Below are 21,699 nucleotides of genomic sequence, written 5' to 3' on the forward strand. Positions count from 1 at the left end.
TTCCTTTTATCTGTTCTAACCTGACTCCTCATCAATTTCACGGAGTGCCCATGAGTGCTTGTATTGCGAGAAAGGGAGAAAAGTCCTTCTTTCCCTACCTTCTCTATCGCATGCATAATCTTGTGAACCTCTATCACAGGGGTGGCCAACGGTAGCTCTCCAGATGTTTTTTGCCTACAACTCCCATCAGCCCCAGCCATTGGCCATGCTGGCTGGGGCTGATGGGAGTTGTAGGCAAAATACATCTGGAGAGCTACCATTGGCCACCCCTGCTCTATCGTGTTACCCCTGTCGTTTCTCCCTTATAGCTGATCAGCCTTTCTTTTAAAAAAAAAAAAGAAAAGGTCAAGACCATGCCTCTTAGAGCACATGCAAAAGTATTTCTTGGACCTAAAAGATATTATCTTTTGAAAGAGCAGGATCTGCTTCAGTTCCCCCCGCTCCCCGGCCCTTATGTCCTCTTGATGTGGCTAAGCACCTGGCTTCCATCCCATTGGGTTGGATTGCATTCCACTAACAGCAGCGCTTGGCTCCCACCCAAGGAGCCTTCACCTCAGGACAAAGCGCTGCTCTGGAACAGATCCAGGGGATCAGACTCAGGCCTTTTTTTGTGGCAGGAACTCCTTTGCATGTTAGGCCACACACCTCTGATGTAGCCAATCCTCCCAAGAGCTTACAGGGCTCTTCGTACAGGACCTACCGTAAGCTCCAGGGGGATTGGCTACATCAGGGGTGTGTGGCCTAACATGCAAAGGAGTTCCTGCTACAAAAAAAGCCCTGCATATTAGGCCCACCCCCCTGAGGTAGCCAATCCCCCAAGAGCTTACAGGGCTCTTAGTACAGGGCCTACTGCAAGCCCCAGGGGGATTGGCTACATCAGGGGTGTGTGGCCTAATATGAAAAGGAGGTCCTGCTACAAAAAAAAAGCCCTGATCAGACCTATTGCGCGCAGGCTGTGTGACTCTGACCCCCCCCCCTTTGGGTGTTCCCTTCCTACGGTTGCCAACTCCAGGTTGGGAGCATCCTGGAGATTGGGGGTGGAGCCAGGGGAGGATAGCTTTTGGGACCTTGGTGAGGAATAACACTGTATAGTGCTCCCCAAAGCAGCCATTTTCTCTGGGGAAATTTGTCTTTGCGTAGAGTTGCTAGCTCTGAATTGGGAAACACTTGGAGATTTTTTTTGGGGGGTGGGGGGATGGAGCCTGGGGTGGACTGGGTTTGGGGAGGGGAGGGACGTCAGCATGGTCCAATCGTAGAGTCCGCCCTACAAAGCAGCTGTTTTCTCCAGGGGAACTAATCTCTTAGCGATCAGGTGTGAAAGCGGGAGATCTCCAGGTGCCTCCTGATGGTTGGCAACCCTATCTCTGCCGTCTGGAGATCAGTTGCGATTCTGGGAGGGCTCCAGCCCCTACCTGGAGATTGGCAGCCTTGTTTCTTCCCAATGTCCATTGACATTCTCTGCCTCTGCTCCGCAGGTGACACTGTTCGATTCGCAGTTCACGGACGTCTCGCATGGCCCTTGCACCTGTAACCAGATCCCTTCCGTTGTGCTCAGTGGTGAAGGTATGAACCCGGAGGGGGGGGTGAGGTATGTGTGAGGGGGGGTGAGGCATGGAGGCAGTCCCCCCAACCCTGATGGCAGCAAGGATACCGTAGCTTTTGTGACTTTGCTGTGAAAGAGGGTGAGTGTCGTAAAATTTGGGCATTACTTCCAGTGCCTCTGGGACTATTGTTAGGGTTGCCAGGTCTGTTTTGAAAAATACTTGGAGACAGAGGGTGTGGAGGCAGGAGAGGGCAGGGTTTGGGGAGGGGCCCCAGCATGGTGCTATGCCATAGAGCCCACCCTCCAAAGCAGCCATGTCCTTCAGGGATGCTGATCAGTTGTCAAGTCCCTCTGCTGCCGTGGCGGGGGGCTGTTCTCGTGCGCGATGACATTACTTAGAAGTGACGTCATCGTGCTGGAGACGTCGTGCCAGGGACGCTCTAGGATTCACGATAAAACTCTATGGTGCCATAGAGTTTTACCACGAGTCCTAGAGCGTCCCTGGCACGATAATGTCATTTCCGGGTGACGTCATCGCACTGGGAACAGTGTGTGGTGATGGGGCTCTTTGGCGGTGGGGATTCCCCTGGCAGCCTGCTCCTTGCCAGCGGGTTGGGGCCCTTCAGACTGGAGGATCCGCTGTCCCTGGTGGGAGCTTGGCAGCCCTGGTTGTAAAAGCGGGAGATCTCCATGCACCACTTGGAGGCTGGTAACCCTAACTATTAGAGTCGCTAACTGGATTGAGAAATTCCTGGAGGTTTGGGGGTGAAGTCTTTAGAAGTCGTAGAGTTTCCAACTCCAGACTGGGAAATTCCTGGAGATTTAGGGGTGGAGCTAGGGAATGGTGGAGTTGGGAGAGAAGGACCTCAGTGGGGTATAATCTCTGACGCAGCCATTTTCTTAAGGGGTACTGATCTTTGTAGTCTGAAAATCAGTTGAAACTCCAAGAGATCTCCAGGCCCCACCTGCTGGTTGGCAACCCCAGCATTGGACCCCACTGAGATCCCTTCCCTCCTGAACCCTCCATCCCTACCCCTGACATCCGCCAGAACTGGTGATAGCATTCTTGAGATGTGTGGGCCCAGGGAGATCGTGACAGAGACAGGATTTAAATGAGGGACTTTGGCGTCAAACAGGAGTAGGAGTGGAGGGATGGGAGGTCCTCAGCCTCTGTGACCTCCAGAGGAACTGGTTGTCCACTGTGTGAGACAGGATGCTGGACTAGCTGGCCCACTGGTCTGATCCAGCAGGGCTCTTCTGATGTTCTTATGAGGGGAAGGCCTTGGCCTCTCTGCCCTGTTATTGGCCCTCCAGAGGAACTGGTTGAGGCCACTGTGTGAGTCAGGATGCTGGACTAGATGGACTACTGGTCTGATCCAGCAGGGCTCTTCTGATGTTCTTCTGAGGGGAAGCCCTCGGCCTCTTTGCCCAGTTGTTGGCCCTCTGGAAGAACTGATTGAGGCCACTGTGTGAGTCAGGATGCTGGACTAGCTGGCCCACTGGTCTGATCCAGCAGGGTTCTTCTGATGTTCTTCTGAGGGGAAGGCCTTGGCCTCTTTGCCCTGTTGTTGGCCCTCCAGAAAAACTGGCTGGCCATTGTGGGAGACAAGATGCTGGACTAGATGAACCCTCAGTGGTCTGATCCAGCAGGGCTCTTCTGATGTTCTTCTGATGTTCACTGGCTCAGGATTTATTTCCTGAGGTTCTGCACAACATTTAGCTCTATCCTTGAATTTCCTTGTAACTCGATGCGTCTTTTCTTGCTGGCCCATCTGTTCCCTCCACCGCCTTTCTCTGTCTCCCCTGCAGCCGTTTCCATGGACAGCGGTTCCCTGGTCATGTCAGAAATCGTAGACATCCCTGGCGACAGCAGCCCTTCGGAGGACTCTTGCCTGCTGGAGACGGGCGGGTCTGCGCGTTCGGTAGATTATGTCCTCTTCCGCTCCATCCAGCGCAGCCGGGCCGACTACTGCTTGAGCGTGGACTGCGGGCAGTGCGGCCTGCACCCTCAGAGCCCCACTCTGCAGGGCCCTTTTGAGGAAGTGCCACAGTCACGTCTCCGGGGTGAACGCTCCTACTCCTGCTCGACACCCAGCACAGGCTGTGAGGGCTTGCCAGAAGCGGGCGGTGCCCTGACTCACAGTTGCCATCGCTTGGAAGGCCTGGGCCACAGCATAGGACCCTGCTTCCCCGAGGTGCGGGTTAAGGCCAAGAGCTCGCTCCCGGGACGCAAAGGCCCCGAGCGGCGGCAGCGCCGGAGCAGCGAGGTTTCCTTCCGGCTGCCTCCGGCCTGCTGTCCCCTGCTGCGGTCTCACAGCGATCCTGGAATTACCTCAGCCAGTGATACCAGTGAGTAACTCACACCAACTCTTGAAGGCATGATCTGTGTCTTGGGATGGCCAGTGGAGAATTGGGGGTGTTCGTTTTGACCAGGAATTGAGAGAAGATGGGGTACCTGGAAGAGGGAGAACTGACCCAAGAGCCACTGTAGGGTTGCCAGCCTCCAGGTGGGGCCTGGAGATTTCCCAGAATTCCAGCTGAACTCAGACAACAGAGATGAGCGCCCCTAAAGACAGAAGTTTATTCGCAACCAAGGCCAGCATTTCACTTTTAAAGTACTCAGGGCTTTTTTTTAAAAAAAACAGGAACACAGTTCCAGCTGGCTCAATGCCAGGGGGTGTGGCCTAATATTCAAATGAATTTCTGCTAGGCTTTTTCTACAAAAAAAGCCCTGTGTGAAACAATGGTGATGTCAGGAGGTGCGGCCTAATATGCAAATGAGTTCCTGCTGGGCCTTTCCCACAAAAAAGCCTTGTGTGAAACAATGGTGATGTCGGGGGGAGTGGCCTGATATGCAAATGAGTTCCTGCTGGGCTTTTCCTACCAAAAAAACTCCCGAAGGTCCTACAAATCTATAAGTAGCAAGAACGACTATAAGATGAAGGTTAAAAAGAACATATCCTGCAGTAAAATACATTTTAAAAATCCTTAAAAGGCAAACAATTCACAATAAGATGGTTAGCATTCATCTAGCTGAGTTATTAAAGCAAAATATCCATATCTAGCCACTTGATATGTTACCTCCAATTGCCTCTCCGCAAGGAGGTTTTTCATAATAAAAACTCTTCACCTACTAGTGGGAGGTAGAGACTTGGGGAGTGCCCCAAGCCCCACCCCCCTCAGACTCTACCCTCAAAATCTCCTGGCATTTCCCAAACTAGGGTGGGCAACCCTTGTACAATACCATAAAGTCCACCCTCCAAAGTAGCAATTTTCTCCAAAGAAACTCTATTGCCTGGCAGTGTCAGTCGTAACAGCCAGAGATAGCCAGACCCCACCTGGAGAGTAGGATGGAGCATGTCTTACGACTGCCTGTATTTGAAGTAGTGGTATTGAATTATATAAAGCTCGTCGAAGCTGGAGTGAAACGAGGAGACAAGTACGGCCTCGTCGCTGGATATTATTGCCAAGCTGCATTGATTTCAAGAAATTGCAATTGGAGCACTGGACTCTTTTAAGAATACTTACCTTGCGAAGCTTCCTCCCGACGCTCTCATTTGGAGAAATTGCTATGATGGCATCATAAAAGACTGTGGAGTGTTGTGTGGGGGGAGCAGATGTTCTTGTTTGTATGCATCAATATTATGTGCCAAATGTGAGAATATTTATTATTGATGGATAAAATATTTATTCTGTGAACTTAATTTGAGGCTGGTTAGCGTTGAGGCTTTTGCCTTTTTTTCTCTCACTTGGAGAGTGGCAACCCTGTTTACCTTCATTCATTCATTCATTCATTCATTCATTCATTCATTCATTCATTCATTAGGCTTATATTCTGCCCTTTCCCGAAAACGGGCTCGGGGTGGATTACAACATACAATAATAACAATAAAAAACCTACAGATCAAAGTTAAAACACGATGAACATATGAACCTATGAAGCTGCCTTCTACTGAATCAGACCCTTCTCGGTCCATCAAAGTCCGTATTGTCTACTCAGACTGGCAGCGGCTCTCCAGGTTCTCAAGCTGAGGTTTTTCACACCTACTTGCCTGGACCCTTTTTTAGTTGGAGATGCTGGGGATTGAACCTGGGACCTTCTGCTTCCCAAGCAGATGCTCTACCACTGAGCCACTGTTTCTCCCCTACATGAAAATTAAACAGTAAATCAATAAGACAGTAAATAGAGTGGACCGCCGGCGGGGAGGGCACATCATACAGGTAAACAGTTGTAGGCCCAGATTAAATGATGGTCGTAGTAGTAGGATAGCACTGCAGTAGGGCAATAGTACCTCACAGCATGAGGAGAATATTAGGAAGGGGGAGCAAAGCATCTATGCTTCTCCGAGTTCCTTTGAAGGGTGGGATAAATGTACCTGTGTGAGAGACAGAGGGAGGGAAATTGATTAATGACAGTCGGAAGGTGACCAGTTGGTGACCCACAGAGGGAATCCGCCTCATGATATTATTTCCCTCCCAGAAGGCCTCAGTTCCTCAAACAGCTGGAGCAGTGAGGGAAATGTAGGCAGAGGAGGGAGTTTTTAGGCATCCTGTTGACATAAAGGCTACAAAACTCACAGTCTTGCTTCTGGGTTGGCGCACAGACCAGGCCCCCTCTCCTTTTGACATCCCTCACAGTCCTCTCAGAGCTCTCTCAACCCCACTTACCTCACAGGGTGTCTCTTGTGGGGAGAGGAAGAGATGGAGATTGTAAATCAATAAATCCTCCTTCTCCTCCTTTCTTCCTTTGACTTATAATTTTTTAAATTTACAGTATTAATCCTTTTCAAATAAATGAAAACAATGATAAACTTATCCGGTCGAATCACCATTATAACATTAACGTTAACACAATCTGAATAGAACTCAAGTAGGTGTCCGTTCGCATCTAAATCATAGGTTCTCAAACAACAACAGTAAGAAAAAATACATCATTCTCTGATATAGTCTATTCTTTGGAATAATTTTGGTTTTAGTAAGGTATCCTACAATTGGGAACCAAACTATTAATTTAGACTCACAAGCTTCTGAGGATGTTATAAACAGATTAGATGAAATTGTACGTATTATAAAACTTTCCCGTAGTCAATTTTGCCATGTTGAAATGGAGGGTATAGATTTATCCCTCCTCCTCCTTCTTCTTGGGCCTGCATTCTGCAGAAGCACTCATAGTTTCCCAGCATTCAGCAAAGGATGATTAAATCAGACTATGTGGTATGTGGGTACCCAGTGCCGGAGCATAGCGCCCCAGCCGAGTTCCCTGCCCGCTGCCCCCTTGCTCTGTCACCACCCTCCCTCCCTTCACAGTGCTACCAGGCAGTGCTGTGCTCCGTCGCCCCCCGGCCGCGCTGCACCGAGGCTGATGCTTACTGGCTTCGATGTGGCTGGCACGGCTTCTACTCCTTTGAAGAGCCCGCGACACGAGAGGAGACTTCGTTCCTCCTTCTTCCTGAAACCAGAAGTGAGGGGGAGTGAAGTCTCCTTTCACATCGTGGGCTCTTCAAAGGAGTAGAAGCCAAGCCAGTCACATCAAAGCCAGTAAGCACCAGCCTCGGTGCAGCGTGGTGGGGAGGAGCGGCAGAGCGCGCTGTTGCCTGGCAGCTCCGCGAAGGGAAGGGAAGGAGGACGGAGGTGGTGGACTTGAGGGGGCGGGTGGTGGGAAGAGAGGGAAGCAAACTAGTTGTTTGCCATGGGCACTAGGAGAGGTGGGAGCCCAATTCTGCGCCCCCCACCTCCCAGCGCCCTAGGCAACCGCCTAGTTTGCTTAGTGGGCGAGCCAGCCCTCTGGGTACCATTGATGGAGGGGAGTCGTTCAGCACAGGAGAGAGGGGTGGAGGGTCTATGGGAGGGGCTACCTTTGGCACAGCTCTGTGGATGGATGTCTCCAAGGCTTAACCCTCTCTTTCTCCTGGCTATCATTTCTCACTTCCCACAGGTGACTTCCAGGAAGTGTTCTGCGCCAAAGCTTTGGAGGACGACCTGTCGAATTCCTCTGATACAGGTGAGGACAGCAACCGCTTAGACAGCGTCATACATCCCTTTATGAATAAGGCCCCTGTATAGTTCAATGCTGTGGCCTCACTTGGAATACTAAGTACAGCTGTAGCTACTATATCTCAAAACTGGACATTGCAGAGCTGGAAAAAGTACAGAGGAGGGCAGCCAAGATGATTAGGGGGTGAGAGCCAGTTTGGTGCAGGGTTAAGTGCATGGACTCTTATCTGGGAGAGCCGGGTTTGATTCCCGACTCCTCCACTTGCAGCTGCTGGAATGGCCTTGGGTCAGCCATAGCTCTGACAGAGGTTGTCCTTGAAAGGGCAGCTTCTAGGAGAGCTCTCTCAGGGTGTCTGTTTTGGGGGAGGAAGATAAAGGAGATTGAGAACCGCTCAGAAAGGCTGAGATTTGGAGTGGAGGGCAGGATATAAATCCAATTTCTTCTTTTTCTTCTCCTTCTTCTCCTCCTCCTCCTTCTTCTCCTTCACCTCCTCCTCTATGAAGGAAGGCTGAACAGCCTGGGACTTCAGTTTAGAGAAGAGATGTCTACTGGGGACATGATAGAAGTTATCAAATGTTGCATTGGGCAGAGAGAGTTGACAATGAGAACTGTTTCTCCCTCTCCCAAAATACTAGAGGAAATCCGATGAAGCCGATGGGTAGTAGGTTCAGGACGGACAAAAGGAAATATGGCTTTACACAGAGAGTGATTAAAATGTGGAATTTGCTTCCAGGGGATAGCCATAGGCATGGACAGCCTCAAAAGGGAATTAGACAGATCCAAAAGGGGCTCAGACAGATACAGTATAGAGAAGCAAACCTCCAGGTGAGAGCTGGAGATCTTCCAGAATTACAACTGACCTCCAGTCTTCATCATTTATTTATCGAAAGCATTTGTTCCAGTTCCCCTGGAGAAAATGGCTGCTTTGGAATGTGGCCTGCATGGCATTATACCCTAATGAGATCCTTCACTTTTCTGAAGGTTACCAGGGTCCCTCATTTCCCTCAACCCCACTCTTCCAGATTCCACCCACAAATCTCCAGGTCTCTCTGAGTCCAGAGGTGGCTACCATATTAATGGAGGATAGGTCTATCAGTGGCTACTAGCAATAGTGACTAAAGGGAACCTCTGTGTTCAAAGGTAGCCAACCCCTGCATCCCAGTGCCAGGAAGCAACATCAGGGGACGGCCTTGGCCTCTATGGCCCTCCAAAGGAACTGGTTGAGGCAACTGTGTGAGACAGGATGTTGGACTAGATGGACCCTCACTAGTCTGATCCAGCTGGATTCTTCTGATATACTTGCCAGGGGAAAGCCTCAGCCTCTCTGCCCTGTTGTTGGCCCTCCAGAGGAACAGGTCGAGGCCACTGTGTGGGACAGGATGATGAACTAGATGGACCCTCACTGGTCTGATCCAGCAGAGCTTGTCTGATGTTCTTATGAGGGGAAGGCCTCGGCCTCCCTGCCCTGTTGTTGGAGCTCCAGAGGAACTGCTTTGCCATTGTGTGAGGCAGGATGCTGGACTAGATGGACCCTCACTGGTCTGATCCAGTAGGCCTCTTCTAATGTTCTTATGAGGGGAAGGCCTCAGCCTCTCTGCCGTGGTGTTGGAGCTCCAGAGGGAACTGGTTTCATTCTGAGGCTTGGGTGACTGCTGAAAAGGCTGAGTTGTGATAGCTGGGGAACTGCTGTACGTTTGGGTGAGTGGGCTAAAGGTGAAAGTGATTGATTGATTGATTGAGAGTAATTGTTGATGATTGCTTAGGAGTGGTCTGCTCCACCCTCTTTGCATTTTAAGCTGCGCCTTGCCAAAGGGCTAAAGGGCTCTTGGCCTGTGGCTCTTTGCCTGGGGGCTTCCTAAGGACCAGGAACCCAGATCCCTGATTTCCTTGTTCTCCCAATAAGGTAAGTTGACCTTCCAGAAGGGGAGCCACGTAAACAACAGCATTTAAAGAGGACTGTATATTTAATATATATATCATGAAGGTAGAATGCCAGCAGGGGGGTGGGGGCTTTCCAGTGTTTTGCACTGAGTGTCACATGTATGACTATCTGCCCACAGGACAGAAGTCTTGGGTGTGTGCTCGATGCAAGGAGCTCCTGGTCCTCAGGGAACGAGTTCGTACCCTTGAGGCCGAGGTGACTGCCCTGGAGAAGCAGAGACGGTCAGTTAGGCAATTGGGGAAGACTCTTGGGGGCGTATTAGATGAGCCCCACTCTGAATGTGGCAGCCCCGTTGCTGCCAGAGAGCGTGAGGGTCTAGAGGGAACAGGGCACCTTGCTGAGGATAAGGGGAATGCGCCCTCAGAAGGGACCTCTTCTTCGGTTGGTGAGCGGGTATCCTTTCGCGCCAAGGAACCATCCCTGGGCAGGGGGAGAGGGGGGGTCTTGGTAGTTGGTGATTCGATCCTTAGGCAAGTAGACAGCTGGGTGGCGAAACCGCGTATTGACCGTATGGTGACTTGCCTGCCTGGTGCGAAGGTAGCGGACATTACGCGTGTAGTAGATAGGCTGATAGACAGTGCTGGGGAGGAGCCTGTGGTCATGGTGCATGTTGGCACCAACGATGTGGGGAAATGCAGTCGTGAGGTCCTGGAGGAGAAGTTTAGGCTACTAGGTGGGAGACTTAAGGCCAGGACCTCCAAGGTGGCCTTCTCGGAAGTGCTACCTGTTCCACGTGCAGGGCAGGAGAGACAGGCGCAAATTAGAAGTCTCAATGTGTGGATGAGACGATGGTGTAAGGAGGAAGGGTTTAAGTTTGTTAGGCACTGGGATGCTTTCTGGAACAAGCCGGAGCTGTACAAAAGAGACGGTCTCCACTTGTCTCCGGATGGAACCAGGCTGCTGGCGCTTAAAATCAAAAAGGTGGCAGAGCAGTTTTTAAACTAAATCTTGGGGGAAAGCCGACAGGAGATGGAATGTCTCTGGTTCGGGAGGACTCGTCTCAAAGAGATGAAGGGTTGGCTTCTATTTTTCTACCGAGTAACGGATCAGAGTTGTCCACTGTGATGGTGACAAACAGTATGGACTGTCTGCTAGAGTCTCGAGGCGGCAGGAGAGAGGTGGCGGGCCTAGCTTGCTTGGGAAATTATAAATGTTTGTATGCAAATGCTAGAAGTGTCCGAAGTAAAATTGGTGAATTGGAATGTTTAGTGTTGGGAGAAAACATAGACATTGTGGGAATTTCAGAAACTTGGTGGAATGAGGAGAATCAGTGGGACACGGTGATTTCAGAAACTTGGTGGAATGAGGAGAATCAGTGGGACACGGTGATTCCTGGATATAAGTTATATCGGAAGGATAGGGAGGGAAGGGTTGGAGGTGGGGTGGCTCTGTATGTCAGAGAGGATATACGGTCCAGTAAGACTGAGGTCAGAGAATTAGATTCCCTTTTAGAAATGCTTTGGGTTGAAATAGAGGGCCCAAAAGGAAATTTAACTATGGGAGTTTGTTATCGCCCACCAAATCAAAAGAGAGAGGACGATTATAATATGATGGAGGGATTAAAGATAGCGGCTAAACGTAAAAACTGTGTCGTAATAGGTGATTTTAACTACCCGCAGATTGATTGGGTCAATATGTGTTCTGGTCGAGAGAAAGAGATTGAGTTTCTTGATGCTCTCAATGACTGTGCTATGGAGCAGATGGTCTCAGAACCTACCAGGGGTGGGGCGATCCTGGATCTGGTCCTAAGTAATGCCCAAGACTTGGTGAGAGACGTAAAAGTGATTGCGCCGCTTGGGAACAGTGACCATAATGTTATTGATTTCACCATTTGTATAAATAGGGAGTTGCCCAAAAAGACCGCCACAACCTCATTTAACTTTAAAAGGGGTAAATTCTCTGAGATGAGGAGGCATGTGAGGAGGAAACTGAAAGGAAAGGTAAATACAGTCAAAACCCTTGGGGAAGCTTGGAGACTATTTAAAACTATAATCCTAGAAGCTCAGATAAAATACATACCACAAGTTAGGAAAGGCACAAACAGGTATAAGAAGAGGCCAGCATGGTTAACAAACAAAGTAATGGAAGCTGTAAAAGGTAAGAAGGACTCCTTTAAGCGGTGGAAAACCAGTCCAAGTGAGATTAATAAAAGGGAACACAGGCAGTGGCAAATCAAATGCAAGACTGTGATCAGGCAGGCAAAAAGGGACTATGAGGAGCATATTGCAAAAAACATAAAGACCAACAATAAAAATTTCTTCAAATATATTAGAAGTAGGAAACCAGCCAGGGAAGCAGTGGGGCCCTTGGATGACCATGGGGTAAAAGGACTACTGAAGGAGGATGGGGAAATGGCTGAGAAGCTGAATGCATTTTTTGCCTCCGTCTTCACCGTGGAAGATGAGAAGTGTTTGCCCGCCCCAGAACCACTAATATTGGAAGGGGTGTTGAAAGACCTGAGTCAGATTGAGGTGACAAAAGAGGAGGTCCTACAACTGATAGACAAATTAAAAACTAATAAGTCACCGGGTCCGGATGGCATACATCCGAGAGTTCTGAAAGAACTCAAAGTTGAACTTGTGGATCTTCTAACAAAAATCTGTAATCTTTCATTGAAATCTGCCTCCGTTCCTGAGGACTGGAAGGTAGCAAATGTCACCCCCATCTTTAAAAAGGGTTCCAGAGGAGATCCGGGAAATTACAGGCCAGTCAGTCTGACTTCAATACCGGGAAAGTTGGTAGAAACCATTATCAAGGACAGAATGAGTAGGCACATTGATGAACACGGGTTATTGAGGAAGACTCAGCATGGGTTCTGCAAGGGAAGATCTTGCCTCACTAACCTGTTACATTTCTTTGAGGGGGTGAAAAACATGTGGACAAAGGAGACCCGATAGATGTTGTTTACCTTGACTTCCAGAAAGCTTTTGATAAAGTTCCTCATCAAAGGCTCCTTAGAAAGCTTGAGAGTCATGGAGTAAAAGGACAGGTCCTCTTGTGGATCAAAAACTGGCTGAGTCATAGGAAGCAGAGAGTGAGTATAAATGGGCAGTCTTCGCAGTGGAGGACGGTAAGCAGTGGGGTGCCGCAGGGCTCGGTACTGGGTCCCATCCTCTTTAACTTGTTCATAAATGATTTAGAGTTGGGAGTGAGCAGTGAAGTGGCCAAATTTGCGGATGACACTAAATTGTTCAGGGTGGTGAGAACCAGAGAGGATTGTGAGGAACTCCAAAGGGATCTGTTGAGGCTGGGTGAGTGGGCGTCAACGTGGCAGATGCGGTTCAATGTGGCCAAGTGCAAAGTAATGCACATTGGGGCCAAGAATCCCAGCTACAAATACAAGTTGATGGGGTGTGAACTGGCAGAGACAGACCAAGAGAGAGATCTTGGGGTCATAGTAGATAATTCACTGAAAATGTCAAGACAGTGTGCGTTTGCAATAAAAAAGGCCAACGCCATGCTGGGAATTATTAGGAAGGGAATTGAAAACAAATCAGCCAGTATCATAATGCCTCTGTATAAATCGATGGTGCGGTCTCATTTGGAGTACTGTGTGCAGTTCTGGTCGCCGCACCTCAAAAAGGATATTATAGCATTGGAGAAAGTTCAGAAAAGGGCAACTAAAATGATTAAAGGGCTGGAACACCTTCCCTATGAAGAAAGGTTGAAACGCTTAGGGCTCTTTAGCTTGGAGAAACGTCGACTGAGGGGTGACATGATAGAAGTTTACAAGATAATGCATGGGATGGAGAAAGTAGAGAAAGAAGTACTTTTCTCCCTTTCTCACAATACAAGAACTCGTGGGCATTCGATGAAATTGCTGAGCAGACAGGTTAAAACGGATAAAAGGAAGTACTTTTTCACCCAAAGGGTGATTAACATGTGGAATTCACTGCCACAGGAGGTGGTGGCGTCCACAAGCATAGCCACCTTCAAGAAGGGGTTAGATAAAAATATGGAGCAGAGGTCCATCAGTGGCTATTAGCCACAGTGTGTGTGTGTGTGTGTATATATATATATATAATTGGCCGCTGTGTGACACAGAATGTTGGACTGGATGGGCCATTGGCCTGATCTAACATGGCTTCTCTTATGTTCTTATGTTCTTATGGTTTGCCACTGTGTGAGACAGGATGCTAGATTAGATGGACCCTCACTGGCTTGATCCAGCAGGGCTCTTCTGATGTTCTTATGAGGGGAAGGCCTTGACCTCTCTGCCCTGTTGTTGGCCCTCCAGAGGAACTGGTTGAGGCCACTGTGTGAGACAGGATGCTGGATTAGATGGACCCTCACTGGTCTGATCCGGCAGGGCTCTTCTGATGTTCTTCTGAGGGGAAGGCCTCAGTCTCTCTGCCCTGTTGCTGGTCCTCCAGAGGAGCTGGTTGAGACCACTGTGAGACAGGATGCTGGATTAGATGGACCCTCACTGGTCTGATCCAGCAGGGCTCTTCTGATGTTCTTAGGAGGGGAAGGCCTCGGCCTCTCTGCCCTGTTGTTGGTCCTCCAGAGGAGCTGGTTGAGGCCACTGTGTGAAGCAGGATGCTGGTCTAGATGGACCACTGGTCTGATCCAGCAGGGATCTTCTGATGTTCTTAAAATGAGGAAGCACTGAATGTGAATTCCGGTCTAAAGTTGTGTCATCTCATCCTGTCAATTACTGTAGTTTTAAAACCACATATCTGGAAGAGATCGTTAATGCCTGCTGGATGTCATTATGATCTAATTACCAGCACTATCATTATGCAACAATATAGCTGTTATATCACTAATCATAATGAGCTTTTATGTTGCAGCAGGGAGTCACCATTCTTTTACTGCATTTCTGTAAAGGTGGAGCTTGAAAAATCCGGATTCTACTTTGCTCTAGAAGGTCAATGCAGACCAATAAGAACAAAGTTCGGGCCCAGTAGCATCCTGAAGACCAATGAAGTTTTATTCTGCTGTTCTAATGCCCCTTTGGTGTAGTGGTTAAGTGTGTGGACTCTTATCTGGAAGAACCGGGGTTGATTCCCCACTCCTCCTCTTGCAGCTGCTGGAATGGCCTTGGTCCAGCCATAGCTCTCGTAGGAGTTGTCCTTGAAAAGGCAGCTTCTGGGAGAGCTCTCTCAGCCCCCCCACCTCACAGGGTGTCTGTTGTGGGGGAGGAAGGTAAAGGAGATTGTGACTGCTCTAAGACTCTGAATCTTCTTCTTCTCTGTAATTGTTACTTTGGTACTGTAGGCATTAAGCTGCATGTTCTATGATAAAGAGAGTTTATAGCTCTGAACTAGGAAATACCTGGAGATTTTGGGGGTGGAGCCTGGGGAGCGGGCAGGATTTAGGGACAGGAAGGACCTCAGCATGGTAGAGTGTAGGGTTGCCAGGTCCAATTCAAGAAATGTTTGGGGGCTTTGGGGGTGGAGCCAGGAGTGAGGTTATGACAAGCATAACTGAACTCCAAAGGAAGTTCTGACTATCAGATTTAAAGGGACTGCACACCTTTTCAGTGCCTTCCCTCCATTGGAAATAATGGATAGGGGCACCTTCTTTGAGGGCTCATAGAATTGGACCCTCTGGTCCAATCCTTTTGAAACTTGGAGGGTGTTTTTAGGAGAGGCACCAAATGCTGTACTGCAAATTTGGTGTTTCTGCCTAAAAAACCAGCCCCCCCCCCCCAGAGCTCCAGATACCTTTGGATTAATTCTCAATTATACCCTATGGGAATCAGTCTGCACAGGGAATAATGGTGTGTCCATTAGACATTTTGCTCTCTCCCCCCGCTTTCTGATGACTCTGAAGAGGGGGGAGGGCCTCCAAATTGGGGGATCCCCTGCCCCCACCTGGGGATTGGTAACCCTAGTGGAGTGTCACAGATCCCGCCCTCCAAAGCAGCCATTTTCTCCAAGGGCACTGATCTTGATTGTCTGGAGATGAATTGTAATAGTATAGCAGGAGATCTCCAGGCATCGCCTGGAGCTTGGCAACCCTTGCTCTATGGCAATCTCCCGGTTTATGAACCACGAGCACATTCGCCCGTGAAATGTCGGAGGGCAAGAGCTCACGGCAGAAGCTGCGTCAGAACGGGTGTCGCGGCTCCATCTCCGAATAATTCACTCCGCGAGATCTCAAATAGCCTCGACAGCAGCTTCTGGTTTCTGATCCGAGCCGGAATGACAAGCAAAAATAACAACAGTATTAAATTTCTTTCCAGTAACTGAGCCTAATCGGTTTGCGTTGTTCGAACGTGAATGCCTTGCGGCCGGCTCCCCTTGGCACCTCCGAGACCCATTAAAAGTCACCGTGCCCTCTTTAATTTTAAGAAGCTTTTGCGGTATGGATGAAGGGGAGCGGCGGGCCAGGGGAACCAGCTGAGGTTGCCAGCTTCCAGGCAGGGCCTGGACTTCTCCTGGAGTTACAATTGATCTCTATCCTTCAAAGACCACTTCCCCTGAAGACAATGGCAACTTCAGAGGGCAGACTATGGTATGCTGTAGGTTGAAGGTGTCAAACAAAGAGCTGGATTAACAATTAGGCCAAGTAGGCACTGGACGATGAGCCCCCACGCCTTTAGGGGCCCCGGGCCAGCTCCCCCCTCAGTTTCCCACCTACTTGCAGCCCTCCCAGCCTGCATGTGCAGCCAGCAACTGAGCCGCTCTTTGTTCGACTTGTCTGGTGCGGTGGCTGCTGGCATCGTTGCCAAGTTTGCCTCTCTCTGCCTCTCCCCCACAGCTTAGTAACGGGCTTTTAAGAAGGTGCCTGAAGGCTGCAGCTGGGGCCATGGGCAGTGGGGCAGGCGTTCAGACTCTGAGGTAATTTGTGAGGGGGCCTCCAAGATTTTGACTGCCTAGGTCTTCCAAAGGCACCACACTCTCTCTCTCTCTCTCTCGGCTTGGCTTCGCGAACGAAGATTTAAGAAGGGTGCAATAGTCCACGTCTGCTGCAGGCTCGCTGGTGGCTGACAAGACCAATGCGGGACAGGCAGGTCCGGCCACAGTGGCTGCAGGGAAAAGTCTGATTTAGGGTTGGTGCTGTAGCAGTGCGATTCTTCCTCAATCTCCTTTTGTCCTCAAGACCAGCTATGCGTGCGTTCTCAAAGGAAGAGACAGCCTGGTGGATGGTGTGCCTCCATGCTTTGCGATCTGAGGCTAGGTCAGACCACTGGTGATGGTTGATGCGACAGGTGCCAAGGGATTTCTTCAAGGAGTCCTTGTACCTCTTCTTTGGTGCCCCTCTATTTCGATGGCCGGTGGAGAGTTCGCCATACAGGGCAATCTTGGGAAGGCGGTGGTTTTCCATCCTAGAAATATGCCCTGCCCAGCGCAGCTGCATCTTCAACAGCAGTGCCTCGATGCTGGTAACCTCCGCCCGCTTGAGGACTTCAGTGTTGGTCACAAAGTCACTCCAGTGGATGTTGAGGATGGTGCGAAGGCAGCGCTGATGAAAGCGCTCGAGGAGTCGCAAGTGATGACGGTATAAAACCCACGATTCGGCGCCGTAGATGAGGGTTGTCATCACAACCACTTTGTAAACATTGATCTTTGTGCCTTTTTTCAGATGCTTGTTGCTCCACACTCTTTTGTGCAGTCGGCTAAAGGCACGGTTTGCCTTTGCCAGCCTGTTGTCAATCTCCTTGTCGATCTTGGCATCTGAGGAGATGATGCACCCCAGGTAGCTGTACTGCTGGACTGTCTTCAGAACTGATTCACCCACAGTGATGCAGGGAGGGTGATAATCTTCCTGGGGTGCAGGCTGGTGGAGAACTTCTGTCTTCTTCAGACTAACTTCTAGGCCGAATAGCTTGGCAGCCTCTGCAAAGCAGGACGTCATATACTGCAGAGCTGATACCGAGTGGGAGACGAGTGCAGCATCATCAGCAAACAGTAGCTCTCGGATGAGTTTTTCCATTGTCTTGGAGTGGGCCTTTAGTCGCCTCAGGTTGAACAGGCTGCCATCGGTGCGATAGCGGATGTAGACACCGATGGCACCACACTGAAACGTTCTTTAAAAACCTAGACTTTTTCATGAAGGGTTTTAAAAATATATATTTTTGTAGCTCTTTCTGCTTCTAGCCCAAGGACTGGGCTATGGATATTTTTAATCTCCTCAATGTCTTTTTAAAGTATTGATAATTTACGTTGCTGGTATTGTGGTATTATTTTTAGTTTAGTTCAGCTGGCCGAAGCAGATCTCTGGAGGGGCGGCCTATAAATACCCTAAATAAATGAACAGAGGAAAGAGGCATCCTTTCTGGATTGTCCAATAGTATCTGTAGAAGTTGGAGACCGAAATTGCCCCTGTTAGAGCAGTGGCTGAGTAAGCTTTTCAGTGGCCGGAAGGCAGAGGTTTCAGTTTTCCTGGAGTGACCCTGCAAATGTAGTTTATTAACCGACACAATCCGGAAGTTGGGGTACATGGGAGACGACTCGCAGAAGAACCTGCCCAGCGACCACAGTAGGGTTGCCAATCCCCAGGTGGAGGCAGGGGATTCCTCTGTTTGGAGGCCCTCCTCTCACTTCAGGGTCATCGGAAAGCAGGGTGGAGGGAGAGAAATGTCTGCTGGGCACTCCATTGTTCCCTATGGAGGCTGATTCCCATAGGATACAATGGAGAATTGATCTGTAAATATACGGGGCTCTGGGGGACTGTGTTTTGAGGCAGAGGCACCAACTTTGCAGCATGGCATCCAATGCCTCTCCTCAGAACACTCTCTAAGTTTCAAAAAGACTGGACCAGGGGGTGCAATTCTATGAGTTCCCAAAGAAGGTGCCCCTATCCTTCCAGTGGAAGGAAGGCATTTAAAAAGTGTGCGGTCCCTTTAAATGTAATGGCCAGAACTACCTTCGGAGTTCAATCGTGCTTGTCACAACCTTGCTCCTGGCTCCACCCCCAATGTCTCCTGGCTCCACCCCCAAAGTCCCCAGATATTTCTTGAATTGGACTTGGCAACCCTAGATTATCCTCCCCATATATTCAGCTGGCCCTTGAGCGTGCTATGTCTTTTAGGCCAGCTAAAGGAACACTTGTTCACTCATTGCAGTCTGTATGCCTGTTTTAAAATGTGATTGTTGTTTGTAATGGTACTTAAGAGCCTATTAATAGGGTTGCCAACTCCAGGTTGGGAAATACCTGGAGATTTGGGGGGTGGGGAAGACTGAGGAAGGCATGGTTTGGGGGGAGGAGAGACTTCAATAGGGTATAATGCCATAGAGTCCACCTTCCAATGTGGTTGTTTTCTCCGGGGCAAACCATCTCTGTCACTTGGAGATCCATTGTAATCCTCGGCGATCTCAAGCTGCCACCTGGAACTTGGCAACTTTACCTCTTGAGCATCTCTAGTGGAAGGAGCAGGGCCAAAAATGATGCCAAAACAACGATCCAGGAAGGTCGCAGAATTTTCTCTTCCTGGTTGCAGAATGTGGGACCACTGCAGCTCAGGAAACTGATTCTGCTCCCATTCAGGAGCAAACAGGCTCTAAATATTGGCAGAGGCAGGGCTTTCTTTGTAGCAGGAACTCCTTTGCATATTAAGCCACACGCCCCTGCTATAGCCAATCCTCCAAGAGCTTACAGTAGGTCCTCTACTAAGAGCCCTGTAAGCTCTTGAACGATTGACTACATCAGGGGTGTGTGGCCTAATATGCAAAGGAGTTGCTGCTACAGAAAAAGTCCTGGGCAGAGGGATTCTTAGGTGCTAGGATCAACCCCTCTCCCCATGGCTATCTTTTTACCGTACTTATTTTTTCCTCTCTTCCCAGGGCCAAACTTGGAGGGTTGCCTTCTCCATCCATTGGGCCGTGAGCCACCCTCGCTCTCACGAGGTCACCTGTTGGGCAAGGCGAAGCTGGAAGTCCCCTGGAAGGTCACGCAGCACCTGCCCAAGACGGCCACCGGCTCTCTGGGAGACCTAAAGGTGTGCCGTGGGACCCGGGGTTTCATGGCCCGCTTTCTGCACAGGTCCAAGCGTAATCTGGCTTCTCTGGGAGTGGAGACGGCAGGGCATGGTGCCCAGAGCTGCAAACAGGTATGCCGCAAAGAAGTCACAGGAGAAATGCTGCGGTTGTTGCAGCGGAAAATGCAGGAGCCAAGGTTCCCTGCCCTGAGGAGCTTACAGTCCCTTTGTTGGTTCCCTGCAACATGGGGAGTGGAAAAGAAGCAGCTGGGCTTGGCACAGACCGCTTTAAAAGGGGATTAGACAGATTCAGGGAGGAGAGGCCTATTAATGGCTACTAGCCGTAGTGACTGAAGGCTTAGGGAACCTCAATGTTTAGAGGCAATCAGCCTCTGAATCTCAGTGCCAAGAAGCAACATCCCTGTCCTGTTGTTGGCCATCCAGAGGAACTGGTTGGTCGCTGTGTGAGGCAGGACGCTGGACTAGAAGGACCCTCACTGGTCCGATCCAGCAGGGCTCTCTGATGTTCTTATGAGGGGAAGGCCTTGGCCTCTGCCCTGTTGGCCCTCCAGAGAAACTGGTTGAGGCCACTGTGTGAGACAGGATGCTGGATTAGATGGACCCTCACTGGTCTGATCCAGCAGGGCTCTTCTGATGTTCTTATGAGGGGAAGGCCTTGGCCTCTGCCCTGTTGGCCCTCCAGAGGAACTGGTTAAGGCCACTGTGTGAGACAGGATGCTGGACTAGATGGACCCTCAGTGGTCTGATCCAGCAGGGCTCTTCTGATGTTTCTATGAGGGGAAGGCCTTGGCCTCTCTGCCCTGTTGTTGGCCCTCCAGAGGAACTGGTTGAGTCCACTGTGTGAGACAGGATGCTGGACTAGAAGGACCCTCACTGGTCTGATCCAGCAGGGCTCTTCTGATGTTTCTATGAGGGGAAGGCCTTGGCCTCTCTGCCCTGTTGTTGGCCCTCCAGAGGAACTGGTTGAGGCCACTGTGTGAGACAGGATGCTGGACTAGAAGGACCCTCACTGGTCTGATCCAGCAGGGCTCTTCTGATGTTTCTATGAGGGGAAGGCCTTGGCCTCTCTGCCCTGTTGTTGGCCCTCCAGAGGAGCTGGTTGAGGCCACTGTGTGAGACAGGAGGCTGGACTAGATGGACCCTCACTGGTCTGATCCAGCAGGGCACTTCTGATGTTCTTACGAAGGGAAAGTCTCAGCCTCTCTGCCCTGTTGTTGTCCCTCCAGAGGAACTGGCTGAGGCCACTGTGTGAGACAGGAGGCTGGACTAGATGGACCCTCACTGGTCTGATCCAGCAGGGCACTTCTGATGTTCTTATGAGGGGAAGGCCTTGGTCTCTATACCCTGTTGCTGGCCATCTAGAGCAACTGGTTGAGGCCACTGTGTGAGCCGGGATGCTGGACTAGATGGACCTTCACTGGTTTGATTCAGCAGGGCTCTTCTGATGTTCTTATGAGGGGAAGGCCTCAGCCTCTCTGCCCTGTTGTTGGCACTCCAGAGGAACTGGTTGAGGCCACTCTGTGAGGCAGGATGCTGGACTAGATGAACCCTCAGTGGTCTGATCCAGCAGGGCTCTTCTGATGTTTCTATGAGGGGAAGGCCTCAGCCTCTCTGCCCTGTTGTTGGCCCTCCAGAGGAACTGGTTGAGGCCACTGTGTGAGACAGGAGGCTGGAATAGATGGACCCTCACTGGTCTGATCCAGCAGGACTCTTCTGATGTTCTTGAGAGGGGAAGGCCTTGACCTCTCTGCCCTGTTGTTGGCCCTCCAGAGGAACTGGTTGAGGCCACTGTGTGAGACAGGATGCTGGACTATGAACCCTATGTGGTCTGATCCAGCAGGGCTCTTCTGATGTTTCTATGAGGGGAAGGCCTCAGCCTCTCTGTCCTGTTGTTGGCCCTCCAGAGGAAATGGTTGAGGCCACTGTGAGACAGGAGGCTGGACTAGATGGACCCTCACTGGTCTGATCCAGCAGGGCTCTTCTGATATTCTTATCAGGGGAAGGCTTCGGCCTCTTGGCCCTATTGTTGGCCCTCCAGAGGACCTGGTTGAGGCTACTGTGTGAGACAGGATGATGGACAAGATGGTTCCTCACTGGTCTGATCCAGCAGGGCTCTTCTAATATTCTTACCAGGGGAAGGCCTCGGCCTCTCTGCCCTGTTGCTGGCCCTCCAGAGGAACTGGTTGAGGCCACTGTGTGAGGCAGGATGCTGGACTAGATGGACCCTCACTGGTCAGATCCAGCAGGGCTCTTCTGATGTTCTTATGAGGGGAAGGCCTCGGCCTCCCTGCCCTGTTGTTGGCCCTCCAGAGGAACTGGTTGAGGCCACT

General features: G+C 50.3%; 1 protein-coding gene across 1 annotated transcript in view; it reads left to right on the forward strand.

The window, feature by feature from the left end:
- ENTREP3 (endosomal transmembrane epsin interactor 3) overlaps window positions 1–21,699 on the forward strand; it is a 70,595-nt gene that overhangs the window by 26,012 nt on the left and 22,884 nt on the right. The window contains exons 12-15 of the mRNA XM_060257098.1: window positions 1,476–1,563; window positions 3,353–3,892; window positions 7,479–7,544; window positions 19,215–19,480. Of these exons, the coding sequence (XP_060113081.1) occupies window positions 1,476–1,563; window positions 3,353–3,892; window positions 7,479–7,544; window positions 19,215–19,480 (960 nt within the window). The remainder of the gene's footprint in view (window positions 1–1,475; window positions 1,564–3,352; window positions 3,893–7,478; window positions 7,545–19,214; window positions 19,481–21,699) is intronic.

The sequence above is a fragment of the Heteronotia binoei genome, chromosome 1, assembly GCF_032191835.1.
Source record: "Heteronotia binoei isolate CCM8104 ecotype False Entrance Well chromosome 1, APGP_CSIRO_Hbin_v1, whole genome shotgun sequence".
In the NCBI taxonomy this organism is placed as follows: Eukaryota; Metazoa; Chordata; class Lepidosauria; order Squamata; family Gekkonidae; genus Heteronotia; species Heteronotia binoei.